At 36.5% G+C, this 26,043-nt stretch overlaps 1 protein-coding gene across 1 annotated transcript in view; it reads left to right on the top strand.

Annotated features, from left to right (window-relative positions):
• Positions 1-26,043, top strand: part of LOC148832882 (MAM and LDL-receptor class A domain-containing protein 2) — an 89,190-nt gene that overhangs the window by 25,017 nt on the left and 38,130 nt on the right. Inside the window, exons 18-39 of the mRNA XM_088918157.1 lie at positions 927-1,025; positions 1,407-1,497; positions 2,067-2,195; positions 4,148-4,244; positions 5,202-5,352; positions 6,050-6,272; positions 6,925-7,045; positions 7,291-7,420; positions 9,173-9,251; positions 10,901-11,062; positions 11,347-11,472; positions 12,059-12,274; positions 12,823-12,942; positions 13,393-13,554; positions 13,964-14,055; positions 15,003-15,170; positions 15,686-15,844; positions 16,686-16,794; positions 19,851-19,988; positions 21,064-21,163; positions 22,491-22,650; positions 24,274-24,388. Coding sequence (XP_088774283.1) covers positions 927-1,025; positions 1,407-1,497; positions 2,067-2,195; positions 4,148-4,244; positions 5,202-5,352; positions 6,050-6,272; positions 6,925-7,045; positions 7,291-7,420; positions 9,173-9,251; positions 10,901-11,062; positions 11,347-11,472; positions 12,059-12,274; positions 12,823-12,942; positions 13,393-13,554; positions 13,964-14,055; positions 15,003-15,170; positions 15,686-15,844; positions 16,686-16,794; positions 19,851-19,988; positions 21,064-21,163; positions 22,491-22,650; positions 24,274-24,388 — 2,947 coding nt within the window. The remainder of the gene's footprint in view (positions 1-926; positions 1,026-1,406; positions 1,498-2,066; positions 2,196-4,147; positions 4,245-5,201; positions 5,353-6,049; positions 6,273-6,924; positions 7,046-7,290; positions 7,421-9,172; positions 9,252-10,900; positions 11,063-11,346; positions 11,473-12,058; positions 12,275-12,822; positions 12,943-13,392; positions 13,555-13,963; positions 14,056-15,002; positions 15,171-15,685; positions 15,845-16,685; positions 16,795-19,850; positions 19,989-21,063; positions 21,164-22,490; positions 22,651-24,273; positions 24,389-26,043) is intronic.

Genomic DNA, 26,043 nt, shown 5'->3' with positions numbered 1-26,043 from the left:
ATTAGTTTATTGGAAGTCTCTGTATGTAATTTCATATCCAACACATCATGTGCAGCAGGTTTACATGAACTGCACACTTATTTACAAAATTGAACAGGAGACATGTTAATGGAACTGTATGTTCAATTGTGTAAAGACTTTTCTTTAGTCGACAGCAGAATTATACCTGCAGTGACGAGATGATGTATCAAATCAGATTATATTTAGTGTTCTGCATAACAGATTTTGATCATTTTCATATCCCTTTTGAGGCATTGCAAACTGTCCTAGAAAAATAAATGCTAAACTGACCTGTTGCTGTCAAACTATCACCTTTTTCACAAGAAAACCTTTTACACTTCTATAGTAAAATGTACATATATAATAATGCTTTGGTAGAATATTCCCCATACATTATTAGAGGTGGTGCAGTGGCTCTGAGGCTAAGGCTCCGTGCCTGTGGCTGGAAGGTTGCTGGTTCGAAATCCTGCGGCCGGCAGAGGAATCCTACTCCGTTAGGCCCCTGAGCAAGGCCCTTAACCCCAGCTGCTCCAGGGGTGCCGTATAAATGGCTGACCCTGTGCTCTGACCCCAAGCTTCTCTCCCTGCCTTTATGTCTCATGGAGAGCAAGCTGGGGTATGCGAAAAGACAAATTCCTAATGCAAGAAATAGTATATGTCTAATGTCCAGTGTGCAGTGCCATGTAAGATCATTCATCTTACATGTACTGTGTGTAAACACCATACAATCATAAAGAACACCAGCAATAAATGCTTGCTTACATGGAGTATTTGAAACAACATTAAATGAAAATTAATATAGCGCTTGAGTGATGCTGAAGAAAAACAAGCTATCTGGGTATTACATTTAAAGTGACACAGAGTATGATAAGAATCTAATAACCTTTAGGTCAGTAAACATTTGAAGCCATATCGTTTGCTTCCAGAATTCATCTCCAGACACAGTTGTGTGGTCAAGAAGAGGCACACAGAATGCAGTATGGCTGAACGCTCGCATAACTGTCAGAATGAAGGAATCCTACAGAGTAAGCTGACCCATCTTTCACTGATACTCTTTTAATCATGTCTTCTAAAACTGCACGATTCATGTGTTACAGACAGCAACAGAGGCGATACTCACAACAGAAGATGTATCGGACTTTTCAACTCAAGCTCTCAAATAACATCTACAACTTTAATGAAAACTGAGTGAAATAAATGACTCTCTGGTAACGTTTTATATTCTGAGAAACATGCAACAAACCAGTATATGCAACATATACATAATGGAACATGTAGTATATGCTATGTTTTAAAGCTCCTCAGTATATATTCTCAGGATTTGTCAGGTGAGAATGTAATCCTTGATGCTTGTTTAGAAAGATTTAGAAAGGGAAGAAAAGATTTGTTTATGTACATATCTGCAGGTACAGTTTTCTGGGAAGAGGAATCCTTTAGGCCAGGGATTCATTGCCATTGATGACATCACTATGAGGGCTGGAGTCTGCACATATCAAGGTAAGTACAAAAAAGGTTTAGTTTTCAAAATAAACACCCTATTCAGTCTTACACAAGAGTCTTATTCAGAATACATTTTTTCCACTGTTTTTAATTTGTTTAAATATTGTACAAGTAGATGAGGTACATACATTCATTGCACACCAAAAGTATTTCTACCCCTGATGAATGGGAATAATACACATCAAGTAACAATGATTTTTAGCATGGATAATGTTCTGTGGTTATAACTTCTGTAATTGTTATGCAGTAATATTAATAGTATATTCCACACCAAAGTCATATTTGTCATAAATAATTTAGTGGAGAAAACACAAACGTTTTCTGGACTTAATTTTTGTTTGGATATTGAATGACAAACATTTTACCATCTGAAGATTTGTGGCGTCAGAGGTACTGATACAATGATAGGGTTTCCTGCCTTTTTTATTGATTAATTATATTCAAACATTTTTGGTCTATGATCAGTATGAAAAGTATTTTCATTATACCTTCTTGTTGTAGAGGTCCCTTTTTCAGAAGTGTCAATCTGTTTGTTCAGTTGTTTATATAGTGTGTGTTTACTGTAGGTTCCTGTGGCTTTGAGAGTCCTTCAGTGTGTGGTTATGAGCAGGATGTCACAGAAACTGCTGACTGGGTTCACACAAATGGCCTGGACTATGGACCACAGATTGATCAGACTTACAGAACAAAGCATGGTAAATATGCTGGACTGTGTGAGGCTGTGCTGACTCCCTCTGCTAGCTACAGCATTTGTTATTTTTTTACTGTCTGATTTTGACGTTTATCGTCTTTGTCAGCTAATATATTGGAGTCTTATGCATCAAACTAGTGTTTGCACTCTGGTCAGTTGTTAATCAACATTGCTCCCTTTTGGTTATTTAAGGAACAAACAAGTCCACAAGACAAAATGTACTCTAGTATACGTTAGTACAGTGTGATTTATAACTATGGCATCATTTAAGCTTGAAATCTAATTCAGATATCCATAAGTGAGTCAGAAATTTCTTCTGGCATTGATTTGGACTACACTTAGGTTTGCATTTCAGTTCTGTAAAATGAATGTCAAGTGATTTTTTTTAATGATAATGTAATGTTTTAAGTGATAATGTAATTGACGTTCCACAGCTTTAAATACAAATGGGTGTTAACTTAAAAATATTAACTATGTTGGTAGAACATAGAGATTGAGATTCAACCTTGTATTCTTAATCAAATTTAAAGCTTATCGAAAAAATAACAACAATAATAATAATTGCTTACACTTATATAGTGCTTTTCTGGACACTCCACTCAAAGTGCTTTACAGGTAATGGGGACTCCCCTCCACCACCACCAATGTACAGCATCCACATGGATGATGCGACGGCAGCCATAGTGCGCCAGAACGCTCACCACACATCAGCTATCAGTGGGGAGGAGAGCAGAGTAATGAAGCCAATTCATAGATGGGGATTATTAGGAGGCCATGATTTGTAAGGGCCAATGGGAAATTTGGCCAGGACGCCGGGGTTACACCGCTACTCTTTTTGAGAAATGCTTTTTAATGACCACAGAGAGTCCACTCGTGGACCACTCGGTTTTACGTCTTATCCGAAGGACGGCGCCTGTTTACAGTATAGTGTCCCCATCACTATACTGGGGCATTAGGACCCACATGGACCGCAGGGTGAGCGCCCCCTGCTGGCCCTACTAATACCTCTTCCAGCAGCAACCTTAGTTTTTCCCAGGAGGTCTCCCATTCAGGTACTGACCAGGCTCACACCTGCTTAGCTTCAGTGGGTTGCCAGTTGTGAGTTACAGAGTGATATATTATCAGATAACATATTATAGGAGACCATTTGGCCCATCTATGCTTGTTTGGTTTTAGCCAAGCAATCTGAGAATCTCATCCAGCTGTTTCCTGACGAACAGTTTTTCCAGATTCCTACCACACTTCGTATACATTTTCCATTGTAAATTCACTGCCACAAGTTTCCTCTTGTGTCCTGTGGTTTAAATTTTACTGTTAAATACTGAGGAAGTCCATAGGGTTGACTTTGTCAAAGCCTTTGAGGATTTTTAATGCTTGAACAAAATTTCTTTACAATCTTCTATTCTATTTGTAATTCACTTACTTAACAGGTCTTTGGCTGCTAGGTTAGTGACTCACACTTACTTCTCTGAACATCCCAGTGCTTAGATTAAATTCCCTACCAGTGAGTTCTGCAAATTGGATTTATGGCAGCAACAATAACATAGAAAAAGTCATTTAGGGGTTATTTTCTTCCTACTTCAAGCAACTAGTAATTTTGCCTAATGCTCAAATTTCTATTAGAAATGCTAGCTTTAGATAATTATTTTTTTTCAAACTTACAAAAAATGACAACTGAAATGAAAAATAGCAAGCTTTAGAAAATCTACTGGTGATGCAGTCAGAAAATATAAAATATAGCATAAAGAGTCTACATATCTACATATTTTACATATTTCTGCATAATCTACATATTCCTACTGCAAAGGAACTTGAAAAGCTATTGTTTTAGTATTAACAGCACAGATTTTGTCTATTCAAATGTATTATACCTGAAATGTCAACTATATCACTAGATTACAGTTAATTTGCATTATCAAGCATTCACCTGCTGTATTTGTACTCACTGTTTTTTAGGCCACTTTATGACAGTGCTTGGAGAAGATACAAGAAAAGTTGCTCACTTGTTAACTCCAGAATACCCATCAACAATGGAGTCCTGTGTTCAGTTCTGGTCAGTTGGCAAAAAACAATAACTTATTTATAAAATACGATATGTTTAGAGATCTAAATGTGTATCTGAGCACTATCTATTTGTGTTTTTGTCAGAACAGTGCTGGGGTGGGGTGAATAAATAAATTGTAGTTAATTTCATTCCTCATCCTGTTTGGATTACCAGTTGGTTTCCAACATAGTAGCGATTATACTAGTGAGACTGTTCATGTTTTTTCTGAAGCACTTCTCTGAGACATATTTTCCTATTGGAAGTCCAACAGAGCCTTATAGGAAAATTAGCATTGATTGGAGGAGTCTGGAAGCTAACTGCCAGCAAGTCACAGAGATGGTTGCTGTACAGCAAACTGAGAATTCCCTGGTGATCTTGTGCTTGGCCATTTGAACACTGCCACCTGGGAAATATAGGCCTGCTTATTTGATGCACAGGTTAAGAATTACAATCGTGATTGCTAGTGACATAGACCACACTTAAACCACTGATGTCACAACTGTAATGCTTGACCTTAGCTTCAAATGAACACTGTTGCTGCTTAAGCTGCTTTCTAGTACCAGTGAGCACTAGAAAAACCTTTTATGGATTTGTTTTGCAATTACGTTTTACATTACTATTTACCTACAAATTTACATGCCAATTTTATGTGTTTTCTGTCTCTTTCATTTTAATAGATGTTTTGTTTCCCTATAAAACAAACCATTTCCATTTGGTTCATTTTATAAAGCTGAAATAGTTGTTTGTCTCCCGCTGATAAGATAATAGAAGACAGAAGGGAATATTGTGGGTAATGTGAAGAGAAGTCATACACAAAGATTTTAAATTTTAAATAACATTGTATTAAGGCTTTGTCTTATTAATAATCTGTGTACAAAGATAGCTGTGGACTTTTGTTTAAATCAAGTGTTGTTTTGTGGTCAGGAGTTAATGTTAATAGCTGATTTCCTCCTATGGTGTACACAGGTATTGGCTGACCACAGGTCACAATGATAGTTTCTCTATCCACACCATGGAGAATGGTGAATTGGGAGAGGCCCTGTGGGCTCTATCAGGAGCTAAGTCACACTACTGGGAGGTTGCACAAGTCACAGTGTCAACGGCCACACACTTCAAGGTAACAACATTTTTAATATGGCTTGAATATTTTTGTTACCTGTTCATGTTGAGAACCATGTCAGTAACCATGCGTAGTACATTTATGTTATAGCCAGGCGTAAGAATAGTTCATACTGTACAGTAGAGTTGAGTAACTGACATTTTAAAATCAGCCCTTAGTGAACTAGAGCAATGAGCATATTCAAATTCAAATATTCATGAAGTGTGCTTCACAATGGACTCATCCTTGCTGGGAGTATGGTTGGCTAAGGTTCTCTTAGGGTAATAGTCTGTCTGTGACTTCCTGGGCATGTACAGGCTGAGTGAATGGCCTGATGGGTGGACAGGTTGGAGTCAGCCAAGGGTTTTTCCTGACAGCCAATTCCTTTAGAAACAACTAATTTAAATTTGTTGATAATAAAACATAATTCGCACTTCTAAATTTTAAATTGTCAATGAACTAATTCTTAAATTCAATAAAAATAAATTGACAAGTAACTAACCTATCTTTAGCAGGGTTGTCAGACGTTTGAAGAAAGAAATCATGTGTGCCTTTTAATACTAAGACTCCATATGTGCTTATGGATAGTTAAAATATTTAAATAATAAACAAAATGATATAGAAAAATAATTCAGTGATTGAAAGTTCTGTCAAATTTGCATGTGTACTTATAGTCTTCAATCCTACAGTATAAAACCATTTATTTTCTATGCAGGTTGTATTTAAGGCACAGCTAGATCCTGTTGCTGGCAGCTTTGTGGCCATCGACGAGGTCACTCTGACTGCCGGTGCCTGTCCCCACACAGGAAGCTGTGATTTTGAGTCAAGTCAGTGCACATGGCTGAATTCCCAAGGAGACCAATTTGATTGGATTCATGCTAATGGTCAGTTGTCGATAGTTGGCCCCAGTGTTGACCACACTACCCAAACAGGAGATGGTAAGATTTTTTTAAAATAATAACACATTCTAGTTCTTTTATTAAATTCAAGGAAGACTTTATAGGTCTTCATCTAATAAGAAAAGTTAGTTTAAAAATATATGTCATCAGCAAGTTTTCAGTTTAGAATAATATCAAGAGTGAACAAGAAATCATTAAATTTGTACAGTACCAGAGTACAATCATCTACTACAAAATGAATTTCCTCTTGCTCTTTCAAATTCAAACAAAATTTTCTGAGACAGCAGTAATATTTGATTCTGCATAATGGCTCTTAAAAAAAGTTTTTTTAATTTAGGGATATTGTGTGCCTTGAATATTAAAAACACTACTGTACTACTGTCTGTACTGTACTTTAGATTACCTAGCAACAGTAGACAAGGGTTCTTTAAGGAAGGAGGCATACAATATGTGTTCAATATTGTACAATATTGTTCCTATTCAGCTATGATAAACCAGGAATTGTCTGATTAAATCAAATTTCTGATGTCAATTTAGGAACTAAGATGAGCGAAAATTTACTTTTTTAATTTATATGAGATTGGTTTGGTTTACCTCACCTAAGCATAATACTTTAATATGCACAGGCACTAGGAAAAATATGCATTTCATCCCACTCTTGCTATCTGAAGATGGACTCTCTGTCTTTCAGGGAGGTACTTGCTGTGTGAAACCCAACACCGTGCTCCAGGAGACAGAGCTCTTCTCATTTCAGAGCACTTCCAGGATAGTGGGATCAGCTGCTTCACTTTCTGGTATCACATGAGTGGCAGGTAAATTAAGTTAAGCAGAGAAATTTAGTTTGCTTACAGTCCTAAAAATGTATGGTTAAAACGGTAAAAACAACAATTAAAACAATTACAATTACAATTAAAATTACCTTTAGGTTTGAGGCAGATTTCTTTCTGCATCAATACTTTTGATTTTTATCCTTTCATTTACTGATACTACCTCATAAATAGCCAAATTTTGATATTTTTCCATTATGCCAAACAATATCTGACCATTATTTCTTTAGGGACTCTGGGTCTTTGCTGGTATATCTGCAGTCAAGTGCCACACATAAAGACTTGCTCTTTGAGATAAAGGAAAGTGGCAACACTTGGAAAACTTTTACAGACACTATCGTAGGGCCACAGAGATTCCAGGTATCATGATTTTCTTTCTATTCATACAGTAAATATCTGCTGTTGCTGGATTGCACCATTTAATTACAGAGATCAAAGACAGCTGGTACAGAGAGTTGTTCTGATATTTTCATTTAAGGATTTTAATTCATGAGGCACATTATTTTTAATATTAATGATACTTGTTAGATGCATATTTTCGGTTTCAGTTCTATGTGTAAAGTTTATGAGAAATGAAAAAAGACATGATTTATAATAAGGAAATAATAAAGTGAGTACAAATGTTCAATTATTCAATGACATACTGTGAAACGTGTAATACTGCAAGATAAAGGCTACTGTGGCTGAAACATGGCATTTTTTCAAATTTAGAGTAGACAATAATTGTTGCTATACTCAGCCAATTTGGAATATCCATTTGTGTGCTCATCTCTTGAGTCACAGACTGTGAGAACCAAGAAAGCCCTGTCTAACTTATTCCACTCTCCTGTCAGTGGTGCTCAACAGATTATGCATTGCCAGTAGAGGAATCCTGGTCACAGTTGTCCAGTGACACGGACTGGGCTTGAGACCATGATCACAGAGTTCAGCTGCACTTGTTTTTGCACCTTTACCAATTGAGTCACTAAGGTTGCCTCCTTCTCTGGTGGTCTTTAATCTCAGTATTACAATTAAAGGTGATAGTTATTACTTCATTTTATGTTGTTGTGCTTCGTTTTATGCATTATACAGTATGTTAAAGTTTGTGATGTTGTAAAAACATATCCTGGAGGTCACACCCATTTAAAAAAATTAATAATTATTTTTATAATATAAAATATTCCGCTTTTGTGGAATAAATTACTTATATTAATTTCCAGAGTTAATTTACCACATTAAGCATGGCACATTTAAGTATTTAAATTGCTCAGTAAGGTCAGCCTGAGGATGCAGTAAATAGTACCAGCATAGTTAAGTCTTGGATGACAATGCTATTATGCATCTTTGCTCCAAGATAACAAACTAAATGCTTTTGTTATACCTTTTAAATTGAGCTGGATTGATGGAAAAAAACAAAATGTAGGGAAATAGAAACAGAATTGTGGATTAGAATCCAAACCTGACACTGTTGTTGTTGTGTTTTCAGGAAATGGCTAACTGAAATACAATACTTGGATCAATTAGCTAATAACTACTCTGGCTAAATAGCCTCCCCTTGATTTTAATCTTTCTTAATCTTGTTTGAACTAAATGAATGTTTCCTTATGGAAACAATTGTTATTTCAAGACTTTGGAATGTTCCTTTTTTAATTTGTAATTAATTTGCCATTATTTGTTTATATTCAGAGGTGTGCTTGTAGTCTCCTAACCTTCGTTAGAGTCATGTAAACTACATAACAAGAGGTTGGTTATGGGTTAGCCCCAAAAGACATTTGAGACATCTCCTTCCCCAACATCCAAAACTGAAAACAGCCATTTGTAACACTTCATTAATTTCTTTAAAAAGAATGAAATGGCTCTATTTACAGTCAGTATTACATTTGTGAAACTTTTTCTCCAGTACTCAGCTGTGGACCTTCTGTTTATTTCCCACTTCACAAAGTACATCAGATAAGATAAGCCTAGCAGATACAATTTTATTTAAAAAGCATTTCAGCTAGGTTTATGATGAACATCTAAACATCCAATTGAAATTATGACCATAGCATTTTCAATATCTTCCTTGGATCCGCTATGTAGAGTGAAGAACCAGGAGATACTGTGTGCAGTGTCACCAGTGTTTTGCTTTGACAGGTGCTGATTGAAGCAGAATCTGGAGGCAGAGGATTTATAGCTATTGATGATGTAGAAGTGTCACCAGGAGTTTGTGGGGGTAAGAGCTGTTTTCTTTTATCCTAAAAGAGTTAAACTTCTCGCTTGTAAGATGGAGCTGGGCATGATACAACTTGCACTGTTCTGTGCTGGGACGGTTCCGGTGCAGAGAGAGGAGCAAGAGAAAGATCTGTCTTGCGTTGGGGCTCAGCCAGTGTTAGCATGCTGCTGAACTTCTGTCCGGCAGCAAGGAAGACAAAAACTCGGTTTGTTCTGGCTACGGCTTTGTTTAGAATATGTTTGGATATTCTTCAACAGAAAGCAAGAATCCAACTGTCTAATTTTGTTGATCAGGTGGAAATAACAATGGGTTTGGGAATACAAGATTTCTTCTGTTTCAGGAAGAACATGTTGGACAGAATTCTGTACTTCACTGACGCACTCTCTTGGCATGGCATCTTGGAGAAACGTTTAATCCTAACTCAGACTGTTTGCAGATACATGGTTGGGAAAGTCAGTTTGCAAGTTCAGTTGGAAAGATTGAGACCATCGGTGACTTAACTAGCAAAAAATGAATTGGGTTCTTGCTTTTAAGGTACAATTTCACAAGTTGGTGATTGGATGAGATGCTATCAGGTATCGTTGTGGTGACCAAAATGCTGATCACTTAATGGTGGGTTTTTCTTTGAGTGATTGACCATGTCCAGGGACTTTTAGATGATGTCCAGATGTGCCTATGGCTCTCTGCTAGATAATCTTGGTGGCTTCCATTATGGGAGTTTAAACTTGTAGGATCTCCGTAGTAGGAAGGATCGTTACCAAGAAGACAAACTCACCTTCCTTACCTTCCCACCTGCACAGACCAGTACTCATTTTGTAGTTCAGACCACCAAGGGAGGCCTCTTCAGCTACCCTATTGTGCCTTATACAATAAGGCAACAGGATGCTTGTTAGAGGCACAGATTAGAAATCTTTAATAACACTTAATTCTAAATAAAATAATAGGCCTTGTTCCTGCAACATGATTAACTCAATGTAGTATTTTTAAAGCAAAACACTTCACCATAGTTACAATAAAGCTGCACAGCTAATCTGTAGGTTTCAATGGAATTTTCAGTGTACTGTATATTGAACTGAAAATGCACGACAGGGCTTCAAAGGTGATGGATGAACACTAGAGCCTCAGATTACGCAAACTGCACTTTGTGAATACATTTCTTTATACAGTAGACAAACAGAGCTTAGCCATGTAAAGATTCCAAAGTATTTTAGCTTTTTTAGAACTGCTTTTACCATAGTTGTACTATTGTTTTACATGATACAGTATGCATAATGTTATTAACATTTTATAATACTGTATAATTGTATAAATACACAATATTTCTTTCAGTGTGCTTTCCTATCATAAATAACTTAAATAACTGAATACCATGATATACTAGACAAATCATAGATACTCTGCTCTCTCTATAATGTTAAATACTGAGCTAAAATGTTTTCACATTTTCAAATCCAAACACAAGCAAACTGTAGTTTTTTTCAAATTTTTGGACTGTATGTAAGTATGGCATCACATGAACTAGTGTAGATTTCATTGTTTATATTCCTGTACATATTTGTGCATCAGGAATTATTTGTCCATTTTAGACTATCAATATCATGTTGTATGAGATTGACTGATTGTGAAACATTATTGACATTCTATTGCAGGCAGCTCTGTTGTTGAAGAATTTGTGGGCTGTGATTTTGAGGCAGGCAGTTGTCAGTGGGAAGATATCAGCCAGGGGCAGTTTGTGTGGCAAAGGGACTGTAATGGGACAGCTACAGAAAACACAGGGCCCTCCAGTGATCACACCACAGGAACGGAGCTGGGTAAGAATTTGTAAGACAAAACGTGATGAGGGATTATGTTTCTGACAAACAGATTTCAAACAGTGCTACTTTAGAAGAAAGGCTGGTACAAGTGACATTAAAGCCAGTTAATTCATAACGATTCACTAATCTGGTATAGTATTAATAAGAAAACATTCTTCAAATGAGAAAAGCAAAAATGTAAATATTGTGCAATATTTACACTTTTTCTTGTAATAATCTTCTTTACTAGAACTAAATTAGCTATTTTCTTTTCCCATGTTTACTTATCTGTACTCTTTCAGGATGGTATATGGCTGTGGAAGCTGACAGAGGTGACAGGAACAGCTATGCAATTCTACAAAGCCCTGGTATGAAGCAAGCTAGCACTGAATGCCTCATGGAATTCTACTATCACATGTATGGAGCTGGTAAGAAGATCTTTTTGGAAATGAACTGTGTGCTGTCTACAAAGATCCTGTGAATTATACCCTGGTTGTGATAATGTAATTTAAATAATGAAGTTAGTCCAGCCAGGTAGTTTTACTGGATGAAGCCTCTTTACCATTTAGTACCGTATTGGTTGCTTTAACTGCTTGACGATTAGCTTCATTTCTTATTACAAGTCAATAAAAAAGGAACAATGAGATATAATCCTTGATATAAAAAGGATCTGTCACAATGCAGTACAATATATATATTGAACAAAAGCCGTGTGTCTTCATCTCACAACATCTTCATGCAATTTCTTGTATTAAATGCTGTTCCAACTGTTTTATTATTGCCAGGACTTTTGATTTCTAACTTTTGAATTCTAACTTAAGAATTGAATTCTAATACCCTGTGTTATTCAAAGACATGAGTGATGAGTGGTGAGTATATAGAAGAGTGTGGTATAAGAAACATTGTGAAACATAAGGAGTTGTGGCACTTGTCAATGCTTAAGAAGGCATGACTGCCGTGATTATACTGTCAATGGCTGTGAATTAAAACTGGAGATGTGGATTCTCTCATAAGGCATTGGAGAGCTGAGTGTCTTCCTGCGTGAAGACTCCCGTGACACACTGCTGTGGACGTTGTCTGGTAACAAAGGTAACAGGTGGAGGAGGGCAGTTGTGGGAATTGGGCGCATTCCTCGGATCTTCCATATTATTTTTGAGGCCACCAGGAGCTACAGTACCTTTGGGGATATTGCCATTGATGACATTTCCTTCCATAACTGCCCTCTAAAAGGTAAGTTTTCTTATGACAGTTCAGTTTCAAAAGGACCTTTCTCTGTCTGCCTACCTCTGCCACTCACATGTAAAGGTATCTATAGGCAGCCCTCAGAAAAAAACATTCATATACACAAAGTTTTAAGGTAAAAAACAATGCACTTTTATTTATAATTATAAAACACAGTGGAGAAAATACCAAAACAAAATCTGTCCTCTTATTTGAGCTGTGCTGTAACTTAGCTTTTTACATACAGTACCCTATCGAGCTGGGCAGCTAAACTGGCTTTAACATTCTTTCCCAAAACAAACTTATAATCTGTTCATTGTCTCTTCAGTCAGTTGCTTTCTTGCTCCCTTTAACCCCTGTTGCACAAGACTAAGTCAGTATACATCTTAAAAAGCAGAGGATCTTACAGAGCTCTGAGGAATGTATTTAAAAAAAATGAACAGCCATCTTGTCTTAAACTACAGTCTTGTTTTAATTATGTACAACTAAATAATGCTTGTTGCATGACATAGGCTTTTGGAAGTCTTGACACTTGCATATCTCATTGTACATTGTAGATTCACAAGCCACTTGCCCAGAAGACAAATTTCAATGCTCAAATTTAGTCTGCATTGATATGGCCAGGATATGTGATTTCAGTGATGACTGTGGCGACAGAAGTGATGAGATCGACTGTGGTAAGATCCTGCAAAGTTCAACTTTTAAGTTGGTTGTGCATCCAGTGAGTAGTAACCTAAGAAAGCTTTATTACAAATAGAAAGCTGCTCTTGTTCTTTCACTGTTCAATTAATAAAATGGTAATAGCATCACACATCACATCATTATCTTCATTATCTAATTGTGTACATGGGCAGCCTGTTACAGTTCATTCAATGCATTCTTTCAAAAACACAAGCAACGCTGTGTCAGTCCGAAACAGATGTCAAATCTTTGATATCTAAATTATGATTTATAAACAATGGTTCAACATAATAATTGAAATTCAGTTCCCGGGGTTTAAACATAATGCAAAAACATGCATCAAAAAAAGCAGACATGGGTATAGTCTATGGATCTTATGTATAATATACTTTGCTGACGAATACAATGAGAATGTACTGATGCTGTTGACTTTTACCCCTCCCCAGGGCTGCTTGGGTATAAGGAGCACTGCAGCTTTGAAAATGGGCTGTGCTCTTGGGAGCAGAGTGATCTGGACACTCCAGGCTATGAGTGGAAACGCCAGGAAGGCCAGATTGGAGGAGGTGTCACAGGGCCTCCTAGAGATCACACCAAGAACTCGGCTGCAGGCAAGCAGGCCTTTGGAATTCAATCGATCCTGTAAATGAAGTTGAGAAAAGTATAATAGATTTGGGGTCCAAAGAGAAAGTTTTCATAAAGAGACTGAAGGATACAGGGTTTCATCTACAGTATGTCTGTTCCACTGTAATTTACATGATTTTCTCCAATTTGAGGGTTTCAGATTTCATTCTGGTGTGGTATTGAATTTTTCTCAGCTTTTCCAAACTTCTGAACAGTAAAGAGTAATGCTGTTTGTGCATGGCAATTTAAAACAGCACCCAAGCTTTCTAAAACTTGAGACAATCACTTTTAACTGGAGAGTTGTCAAGCTTTTGCCCTCAGCTGGCAATGCATTGATGAAGTACCATATATTATTTCAACTCCTTAACTCACTTATTAATAAGAGTCTTATTTTAGGTCATTACATTATTGCTGATGGACAAAAAGTGACCACTGGAGACTCTACAGAAATTTTTTCTGGGACTCTCCTTCCCTCCCCAGCCTGTACTGTAAGTTTCTTCTGTTTGTGGTGCCATGGGTTTCAGAAAAGCCATGGTCTGTCATGAAAATCTGTTTTATGTCTGTAATTTTTTTTGGTTAAAACTGGATTTCATAAATTGTAATTTGTTGTGTTATGCCTTAAGCTGGTTTAAATAAAAAACTGGCAAATGTAAATGGCAAAACCAATTCTCAACAGCAGCTTTATGTATTTTAAAGGCCTCTCATTTTTACAAAACAAAAATAAAACATTATCAGTTACTAGGTTTCTTATTAGTGGGTAAGGTAAAGTTTTGATTTTCCTTCTTTTTTTACCTACTTAAATTAAACTTAGTCTACAAGTACAATTGTAATGCAATCAGTACCCTTTTATGAGTATTTATTAATTATCACTCTAGCCCTGTCAGTGAATTTATGGCAGGAGACCTCCAGCTGTTATCTGAGTCCAGATGTGGCTCCCTCTTGGAGCTTCAGACTGAAGGGTATTGTTTTTTGCATTTCATCACTCAAGGTTTCACAATAGACCCAGTTTATGCTGGTCTGATTTGGTGTTTATCCCATCTCCACAACAGATGTAAAGAGATAAGATGAGATCTTAAGAGTTCAAGGCAAGAGGAAAATGATGGTGATGATTATTATGGATAACAACAACAATATTGTTTTCTGAAAAGCAATTCTAAGCATAGTCTTAGCCTTGCTGGTACAATGTGGTCTTCATATTAAGCACTGTACATCAGAAAATCAGGTTTTACCATGCAAGGTTCACTCATAATTCAGTTATTTGACCTGAAAAATGATTTTAAAATGATCTATTACTGTATGTTAATATAAAAATACATGTAACACTTATTTAATAATAAATTGTGTCTTATATGTAAGAGAAGAAACATAGCACTTACTAGCTGTTTTAATCAATGTATTGATACATGTGTGCTGTGAAATTGTTTTTCTCTACCAGGTACGATTCTATTACTACATGCAAGGGGAGGGAGTAGGGCAGCTGTCTGTCAAGCTTCGGAGCTTCTCTAATGGAGAAGGTGACATCGGTCTGTGGGTCAGAGATCAGGAAGTCGGATTCTACTGGGAAAGGATGGAGGTTACCTTTTCCAGCTCTTTAAAATACAAGGTACAAAATAACACTAGAGATACGGTATGCACTGTTTACTGCTGGAATATACTGTTACTTTCTCTGTATTTTTATGATTTATACACTTTTTAAAGAAAGTAATCATCTAACCTCACTCTGAGGTGCATTTTGGCTAAAGGTGTTGACCTAGTTCCAGATGATGATGATGTTGCAGTAGCATGGTCTAACTTTAAGCTTAAAAATCTTAAAGTTATAAAATGCACTGTATTTTGATTAATGTGATATATGAGAGACTCACATTTCTGAAAGATCACTGGAAGACTCTGGAAGACTGGTTACAAATGTATCTACTGTATAACTGGAACACCACATTTGTTCCAGACAGAGCTTAAGCTGGCAAGAACAGGTGGATTCTATTTCACAGCAATGTTTCCTTATTAATCTTGCCATTCAGGACATGGTGAAAAAGGGAGACTTCTCAGTTTTCCTTCTTTGCCTTTGCTATGTAAATGATATATTTTACTGTACCACTGAAGTCTCAATGGTTCTTATAGGTCGTTTTTGAGTACATCCATGGTCCAGGTGTAGGAGCACAGGTGGCACTGGATGACATTTCTTTCTCACTACAATGTGCTCATGATGTTAACAACAGTGAGCTCCCCTACAGCCCTTCACCCACAGCAGTGCCCTCTACAGCTCCCAGTCCCTGCTCAGTGAGTATCTCTTTTCATGGGGGAGACTAGTTAAAAATATCCACTGTTCCACAAGGCGGTAAATACTTCCAGAACATATTTTATGTTCGTTTGTTTTATTTTGCATTGCAGTTTAAAATGATATTTAACTTCTTGTACAGATAAAAATGTTCTGTTTGAGTACTCAAGTTTTAATTTAAAATATTCACTTTACAAATGTGAATATATCATATGTAATTCAAAATGGGAAATCATTGGAAGGTAGTGAAAACTGTTGCAACATAACTGTGTACAGTTGTTTGGTCAGAAATGGGATATATTGTTATTTTTTAACTTTGACTAGGCTTTGAACTATACATACTGTAACTGTTTACTAATGGTTTTTAATATAGAACTTAATTTATTTTGGCTTTTAACTTGTTTAATTTGAGCCTTACATTCCTAATTTATCAACAGCATGTTATTGATCCTGTCATGTTTCAGTATGTGAATGCCTGTATGAGACTCTTTAGCATACACAGATCAATCTGCTGTTTCAAAAGAGGAATCCTCTGAAGAATTTAGCAAGGCAGAATTGTATTTGATATTTGCTGTAAATGACCTAATGCAGTCTAATAATGTGTTTCGCATAAAGTTACATGGTAGTGCTCCAATATGGCATATGGCCAGAGTCAAGTAATTGAATCTGAAAATTTATGAAAAAGGCATCCTACAATATTCTTATTGAAATATGTTGTTTTGTTTGTGCAGGGTGGTGTTAAATATTTAGTTACAAAGAGTTAAGGTTTTTATACAGAAAGATCACATGTCATTTGTTTTTTCCTTGATACTACATTTTTAAAAGTAATTTTCATTTTTTAAGGTCGACCAGTTCTTCTGCAGAAGGTCTGACACCTTTATGTGCATTCCGATGCGTTCCTACTGTGATTACATTGTGGACTGTCCTATGGGAGAAGATGAGGAGCTGTGTGGTGAGCTGTTTATAAAATCCTGCCCTTCTGCATGCTGCAAATTTACAGCTGCTTGTCTGCTATAATTATGAATTAATTGTAATCAGAAATAAGATTCATCCATGTCAAACGGTACTTTTGTCAGATTCCAAATGAATCTTGTTCATTTAACAAAATATCTAGAGATGCAAAGGAACAGGTAACGGGTTTATTCCATGCTGAAAAGAAAAGAAAGGAAGCACAACGTTTCGGCTGTGGAGCCTTCTTCAGGTGTGAGAAAGACGGGGTAGACGGCAAAGATTAAATAGTACAGAAGAACAAAAGCTGGAAAAGTGGAGGAGGAGGCAGAGGGGAGAGGCAGAGAGGCCACTCAGGAAGTGCAAAATGAAGATGGGTAGAGAAAGGTGTGAAGTCAAAACCTGCATGAGAATAGAGATTATACCAAAATAACTCTGTCATTGAGAGAAGGGGGAAGGTGTGAACCTAGTTTCAGGATGAGTTTTGTTTCTATTGTCTTTCTGCTGTGGAAGTGGAGAAACCCTTCTTTGAGAACAGAGACAGAGAGATCAGTGTGATCGTGGCCGTCTGTGGTGAAATGAGAAACTATGTGCTTGGAGAAATCTTTAATCTTCACAGCACTAACATGTTCTCTGAAGCAGTCTCCTGGTCTCCTTTGGAGCAGTGGCACTGTGGCTAAGGATCTGCGCCTGTGGCTGGAAGGTTGCTGGTTCAAATCCCATGGCCAGCAGAGGAATCCTTCTCTGTTGGGCCCCTGAGAAAGACCCTTAACCCCAGCTGCTCCAGGGGCACAGTACAATGGCGACCCTGCGCTCTGACCCCAAAAGCTTCTCTCCCTGTCAGTGTGTCTGTGTCTCATGGAGAGCAAGCTGGGGTATGCGAAAAGAGGAATTCCTAATGCAAGAAATTGTATTAAAGTGACCTGATCTTATCTTATCTTCCGGTTTCCCCAACGTAGATATCTGGGCATTTTTTGCAAGTGATATAGTAAATGAGGTTGCTGGAGATACAGGATGTTATCTGGGTGATCCGGAATTGACCTGAGGGGCCCTGAATGAATGAGTTCTGTTGCAGGGGAATGTGCCTGGTGGGGATGGTTGCCGAGTGTGGTCGAGGGAGCCGTGAACAAGAAGTTTATCTAAAATTTTTGTTCACAGCTCCCTCGACCACACTCGGCAATCATCCCCACCAGGCACCTTCCCCTGCAACCCAACTGAACTCGCTGCATCACCTGCAAATACATATCTAACAACACGCTCATTCAGGGCCCCTCAGGTCAATTCCAGATCACCCAGATGACATCCTGTATCTCCAGTAGCCTCATTTATTGTATCTCTTGCAAAACATGCCAGCGATCTACTTTGGTGAAACTGGAAGGAGACCAGGAGACCGCTTCAGAGAACATGTTAGTGCTGTGAAGATTAAAGATTTCTCCGAGCCCATAGTTTCTCATTTCACCTCAGATGGGCTCAGATGAACACACTGATCTCTCTGTCTCTGTTCTCAAAGAAGGGTTTCTCAACTCCCACAGCAGAAAGACAAAAGAAACGGAACTCATCCTGAAACTAGGTTCACAGCTTCCCCCTTCTCTCAATGACAGACTTATTTTGGTATACTCTTCTCTATTCTCATGCAGGTTTTGACTTCACACCTTTCTCTACCCGTCTTCACTTTGCACTTCCTGAGTGGCCTCTCTGCCTCTCCCCTCTGCGTCCTCCTCCACTTTTCCAGCTTTTGTTCTCCTGTGCTATTTAATCTTTGCTGTCTACCCCGTCTTTCTCACACCTGAAGAAGGCTCCGCAGCCAAAACGTTGTGTTTCCTTTCTTTTCTTTTCAGCGTGAAATAAACCCATTACCTGTTCCTTTGCAGCCTACGCATGCTGACACAGCTACCTACATGAATATCTAGAGATTATTGTCCTGCTGAGTTTGTTTTGTACACAATTTGATTTTAACTAAAAGAAGTTAGTCCTGCTGTTACACTTATGTGCACTGCAGTAATTCATTGACATTCATTGTTACATTTTTAATTTCTTTAGAAATAAAAAATGCATCGTATTCTTAGTTGAAGAAATATTCCTGGGAACACATCTCTCCAAACTATTTTCAGAGTTTTGTGTCCTCCCAATGTTCCTACAATGGGAAGGGCATACAATATATAATCTATGCATATTGCACTTTTTCATAATTTGTGAGTGTCTCCTATTGTGTGTATAGAATTCTAGCATCAGGGTCATACAAATGTGTATAACCAAAATAATTATTATATTAGCAATAATTTACTTTTGTATATGGTGTGAATATAATATTGCAGATTATATGTTTCTCTGTCATTTTACTGTACATAGCGTAAGTCTATTTATCTCTGTGAGGATTTCACATAGTATTGTAGATCTAACTATCTTTTTAACATTTCTAATTCAATTTCACATCACATATATTTTCATTTCATATTTCATGCACAATACTGCTAATTCCATTACCCTAATTTCACTGTTACACTTTAAACCTTGATTAATTCTAAGAAAGTGAGTTCAGGTCTATGACATTTTACTGTGGTACAGTAGTTCTTACTGTATAAAGCTTTAGAGTCTGAAGAAAAATGGGCTTGTAGGGCAGATTACAAGTACAAACCTAATAGCATATAATGTTTTTTCAATTTGTTCTGTTGATTGTTCAGTGTTTTATGCTTAGATGGATTTTTGCATGGTATTCAGCGGACTCACTATATGGCATTCTTTTTAGAATTTCAAAAGAATGAAAGTATGCTAAAAGGGTTTTCAAAGTGCGTGGTTAATATATAAAAGTAATTACGGAATTACTGTGTGAAAACACCAACTGATGTAATTAACATTTCGTGAAAATAATAAAATGCAAAAGACAGATACTGTAGTATTAAATCTAGAAATCAATACTTTCAATTCTGAATTGCAATATTTACATGTACTAGTGTGATTTCTGTGTAATATTTAAACTAGAAAACTTTTGTTAAACAATGCTTTGTTTTTTTCCTTATCAACTCCCAAAATAATATTGCTAATGGTGTATATGACAAACAGGTCCATGCACATTTGAAAACGGGCAATGCTACTGGGAGGATATCAGCTCAGGACACTATGAATGGCAGAGGCAGAAGGCAGGTCAAGTGACAGAACCAGGTTTGGATGGGCCTAGTACTGACCATACAACAGGCAAAGGTACAAATCTATAACCACATGATTTCAAAACAGATTAATCTGATTTCCGATCCCTTGTTTTACCTTTGGAGACATGTTTACTTTGTGTATCGTATCATGTTTGTGCTGTGTACTGTGAAAGCAAGCCTTTTTCATTAATACAGCTTTTACCCATACAGTTCTTTTATGCATATCCTACAGTACATTTACATTATTTGGAAATGAGGTGTAGTGGAAATTACTGTTCAGATATCTGGAAATAAGGAATATTTCCAATAAGGAAACATGTATATGTACAAACAACATGTACTGTATAAACATAACATAACAACGTATTGTTAAATATGTTTGTTGTTTAAATGCTAATGTTCTTATAAGGACCCCTGTAACTATCCAGGCTTATTCCTGAAATTGGTATAAATAATATTCAGTGATTATGAGCAATAGTTATGATGGTTTACTGTTATTGTAATGTGCTTATGGCAATGTTGTTCTGTTGTTTTATTGTTTAAAAATAAAAGCCAGAATACACAGAGATATCTGTGATTAAAACAAAACCATGTATCTGGAATACATTACAGCCCTTCACTTTTATTATTTAGCTCATCTCTGTCTACCAGGAGCCAGTGCATAAATCTTGCATAAAACAAAATTCCATGCAGTTGGAAGAGCCCTGAAATACTTTTAAAACAACAAAAAATCACCTAAAAAACAGACCTGACTGACCTGGGTTATGAATAGAACATGAAGTTAACTCAGAGTGGAAGATAGATTTTCCATCTGTCAGCATCTGTCCAAACCATTTTAGACTCTTAAGATAAGGCAGTGCAGATTTTTAAGATTTATGAAGTCAGGTCCTGTATATATATATACATTTCATCACATCCTCTGATATAACTGATAGTAGAGTCTGTTTGAAAAAACAAACTCTCATAGTTTTGTAATAACAAAAATCCCACCATTTGTGATCACAACTGGGTTTTAAACATATAAGCAGCATGTTTTTCACATGTATAATTACCTGAGATTTCCAAATTTACAGGAATGAGATTTGAATTTAATCCTTTTATATGTAATATTTTTACATTCAATTGAGGTTACTACATGTATGTGCAGTTTGGGAGAGGGCAATATTCAAGCGAGGCTGTACTAAGAAGCCCACTTCTTCCTCCGTCATCTCAATACTGCCAGATTCTGTAAGTAAATAAAAGCTTGGACTGGTGAGGGGCTCATTCACATTGAAAAACTGATTTTAATGTTCCTTCATTCTTACATTTTTTTAATGTGACCAAGAGCGAGTAAGTGCATTTAACACAAACCCACTATCACTTCTGCTTCTCCCTCTAGCAAATTTATTTAAATTTTAAACCAAAGATTATTATTAGTTTTTATTTTATAATGAAGGGTCGCATGGTGGCACAGTGGCTTGCTGGGGCCTTGGGTTCAGTTCCAAACTTGGGGTGCTATCTGCGTAGAGTTTGTACGTTCACCCTGTGTTTGCCTGAGTTTCCTCTGGGTCCTCCAGTTTCCTGCCACAGTTCAAACACATACTGGAGGTTCAAACACAGTGTTCAAACACATATTGGCTTCTGGGAAAATTGGCCTTGGTGTGAGTGTATGCCATGTGTCCGTGTTTGAGTTTGTCTGCCTTATGGCAGACTGGCGTCCTGTCCAGGCTGTACCCTGCCTTGTGTCCATTGCTTAGGGGATAGGCTCCAGTTCCCCTGCGACCTTAAATTGGAAGAAACAGTTAGAAAATGGATGGATTTTATAATGAAAGTTCTTAATTTCACTTGTGAGTTGTCCAGTTACCCATGCATCACATATGACATAATTGAACATCAAAAACACATACAGTATAAAACTAAAACTAATAAGAGAACTAATAACAATAACTCTAAGAGCTTTTTATGTATCACCTCCTCAATATCTTTGCTAATGCATGTTGACTAAGGTGTTCATAAATAATTATACTATTATAACTGAAAAAGAGAGGAGAGCACTTCTTAATGGATAATTTGACTTTTATGAGCAATTATCCATGGTACCGAATGCAATTAACCTTGAAATTTCTTTCAAATAGAGCACCATAAAACACTGCAGCCCTTTGAGGCTAGGGACCCTTGAAATAAAGATAGCTGTGAAACGGCCCTTGTTATGGTGCTAAACTTTTATTCAAAAGTCTTTGAAGAATTGACAACCAGAAAAAAGCATAGTTTTTTTTCTAAAACAGAAAAGCATTATTAAAAGTTTAATTGATTTTATTTGGAAAGCTTCTATACTTCACTTTTATCAGCAACATTGATATTTTACATTCTGCAAACATCCAGCAAACCATCCTGTTTCTTATGCTGGAAAACCTTTGGTTTTATGTATGGTGTATTTTGCAAAGGACAATTTGTTTTGTCCTTGCCCTTTCAGTTTACCGAAATTGTACCAAAAGTATTTGTATAAGAAGATATTTGCTACACTTGTTTGGTAAATTCTGAAATTTCACATGGTTGTTTTTTCTTGATTTTGCAGCTTTCATTTCCACCTGTATGGAAGGGATGTGGGAAACCTCAGAGTACTTGTGCAAAAAAGAGATGGTTCCAAGACAGTAATTTGGTCACACTCAAACAGCACAGGGAACCAGTGGAATGCAGAATATGTCAATGTGGGACAAAGTCTGGAAAATTACTGGGTAAAACATTTTTGTAATGGAAACTTTTGCAAAAGATATTGATTCACCCATGTGGTCCAGCTCAATGACTGTACTGTATATACTATACTGTACTGTAATAATTAATTGCTTACACTTATATAGCACTTTTCTGGACACTCCACTCAAAGCACTTTACAGGTAATGGGGACTCCCCTCCACCACCACCAATGTGCAGCATCCACCTGGATGATGTGACGGCAGCCATAGTGCGCCAGAATGCTCACCACACATCAGCTATTAGTAGGGAGGAGAGCAGAGTAATGAAGCCAATTCATAGATGGGGATTATTAGGAGGCCATGATTGGTAAGGGCCAATGGGAAATTTGGCAAGGACGCCGGGGTTACACCCCTACTCTTTTCGAGAAACGCCCTGGGATTTTTAATGACCACAGATTGTCAGGACCTTGGTTTTACGTCTCATCCAAAGGACAGCGCCTGTTTACAGTATAGTGTCCCCATCACTATACTGGGGCATTAGGACCCACATGGACAGCAGGGTGAGCATCCCCTGTTGGCCCCACTAACACCTCTTCCAGCAGCAACCTTAGTTTTTCCCAGGAGGTTTCCCCTCCAGGTACTGACCAGGCTCACACCTGCTTAGCTTCAGTGGGCTGCCAGTTGTGAGTTGCAGGGTGATATGGCTGTACTGGGGATTCAATGCCACATTCAGTTTACTGTGTTCACACAGTGCAATACAGGCACACACCGTTGAAAACACCGGTTCTAGCCCTGCTGCTTCAGTTCCACTCACAGTGTGATTGGAGGTGTTTCTTGATGGGTGAAATACTCATCTGTGGTTTCAGCCAAGTCAGGATGCTTTTTTTAAATGGAACATTGAATGCTTCATATTTGTGTACAGTAATGTACTGTAGTGTACCTTTGTAATAAAGAAAAAAATTAATTGTATTACTTTACAACAAACCTGTTTTGTTAAATACATAACATGTAGTTAACAAATGTACATTATGTTACTGTAAGAAAGAATCTCACTTTTGATGTTGATTTATCTTTTGAGAAAGTATCTCATACAAAAAAGTTTTAAGATGAAATCTATGGACATTTTTGCCATGGTACTTCTAAAACGAAAAATGAACTGGCTCTAGTGTGATATAAATGCAGTTGTAATTAAGGGTTTTATGTACAGTAAGGACATTTGCAAACCTTGTACAAATAGTGAAAGCTAGTATGACATTTTTGTAGGAACCTTTGTGTAGGTAAACTAAATAGAGTGAGCACTGAGACTGAACAGAATGCAAATAAGAAATGAGAAAGAATGAAAGAACAGATCAGAACACACTATAATTACTCTGTTCTGTACCTTAGAGTTCTGCTAGTTAAGGAAATTGAGTTTCCAGAGTATAGTTCATTTCCCCAGCAAAAATAATTAAATACAGAGGTACAACTGTAGTACAGTTATCAGTGTAGACACATGGTTTTAATGCATATCAGTACATTTGTTAAAATCATTTCTGTGTATCAGGTAGGCCTATGAAAGCTATTTTTGAAACAATATAATCTAATCATACGTTTCAAAATATTGCAAGCTTAGTAGTTATTGATGTCCTCCTGACTCTTTAACCCTGTGTTTGTTTTGATTTGAAGATCTTGTTCAGCACCCTGCCTAGACTGAACCTGAATGACATCCCAACAGCAACAGATGACATTGCCCTGGATGACATATCCTTTAAAAACTGTGAAACTTCCTATAAACCACCAGGTGGAGTATTTGTATTTTAGATCAAATTGAACTTGAGTAGAGAATAGAAGAGATGGGAAGAACAGAAGCTGTATTCTATATTTCTCAGTAAACATTAAAAGTTTATTGAAGAAAAAGTATTATTTAAAGATATGATACAAGACTCCAGAAGTCTATCGAAAGTAATTTGAAATATACAAACAACATCTACGCTAGATATTGAGGCCTTGAAATTCTTATAATTTTTATAGGATTTTTAAAAATTGTTCAACAAACAATAGCTTGGTGAATTAAGTGTATGAGAAGAATTACATAGATTCATGTAAATATAAAAGCAATCATGAACTATATTATTTTTATGACTTTGTTGCATTACTACATTAAGGATTGTAGTACAGACAATAATTTAATCAGTACTTTTTGAAATAGGAGCAGTAGTACTTATTTAAAGTGTCCTCCTATTTTATTCCATTTATTTTTTACAATAAATATAACTTTTCCAGTCAGCATAGTGCATTTGCTCTTGCTGTGTACTGTATGTTTTGGATATTTTAAAGACAAAAGTCTTCTTGGTCAGATTTTGAGTTCTCGGTAGGCAATAACCATAAAAAAAATCTGAACATCCTAAATTTGTCTTCTTCTACACAATCTACAGTAATGTCTGAGTTTTCATTATCTTCAAATATTGCCATTCATAATTGTAATTATTATTTTTGTTATTACATGTTATATATTGTGTTTAGTTTCATTGTGTTATCAGTGTTTTTAAGAACATTGAGGGCTTGTGACTGATTCTCTGGGAAGGGTTTTACTGTATCTAATGCAACAAATCACATTCTGTTTTTTGGTGACAATAATCAACACTTACAAATGTTTGTTAGGACCAGATAAAAGAGAATCACAAAAATATTTAATCACTTTTCTATTATTCTCAGTTAAACTTATATAAATGTATATTATATACTTCTATATTATTCTCTGTTATACTATGTTACACGTACTGTACCACCTCTAGTTCAGTTACTGGGCACCTCTTAACTTTCTAAAATTATACTATAGACTTTATTTTTCTTCTGTAATGAACACATTCTCAGTATGTCCACTGAAGAATGATAATGTATCCGTTTCCCACATAAAAGTATTACTAGGGATATGGTTGTGTAGTATGTAGGGTTAATGAAAGGCCTGAAGTGATGGTTGAGATGGTTTCTGTGCATAGAAATGTACAGTATGGTATGTATTCCTTATAAAGAAAGAAGTATATTTTTTCTGTTTCTTCTGATATGCATTTGTTTGCCACATATTTTTTTCTGTTATGTGTTGTTGATGAGGTGATTGAGTTAGCCGTTATTTTTACCTTTTGTTTAGTCATAAATAAATTGATTTAAGAGGGAATTCATCAAGATGAGACAAAACATCACCACAGACAGTAGTTTTAGGATCCAGTATTTTTTCTATCACCCATCTATGCATTTGAAAAATATGGTACAATGTGTGTATGCAATCTCTTCAAATGCAATTGTTGAATAGGGTGTACAAAATTATATTTTATCATTTCAATAACTGAGCAGTGCTCTTTCTCAAATAAAACAAATAGTGGTTCAATATTGTTTGAAAAAGTAAAAAACTATTTTCTTCTAGGAGTAAAAACGCTTTTTTCCCCTTTCAACTTGCCA

This window comes from Atractosteus spatula, chromosome 6 (genome assembly GCF_055471065.1).
Source record: "Atractosteus spatula isolate fAtrSpa1 chromosome 6, fAtrSpa1.hap1, whole genome shotgun sequence".
NCBI lineage: Eukaryota > Metazoa > Chordata > Actinopteri > Semionotiformes > Lepisosteidae > Atractosteus > Atractosteus spatula.
Note: the sequence above shows the minus strand (reverse complement) of the source record. Positions and strands in the feature narration are given on the sequence as shown.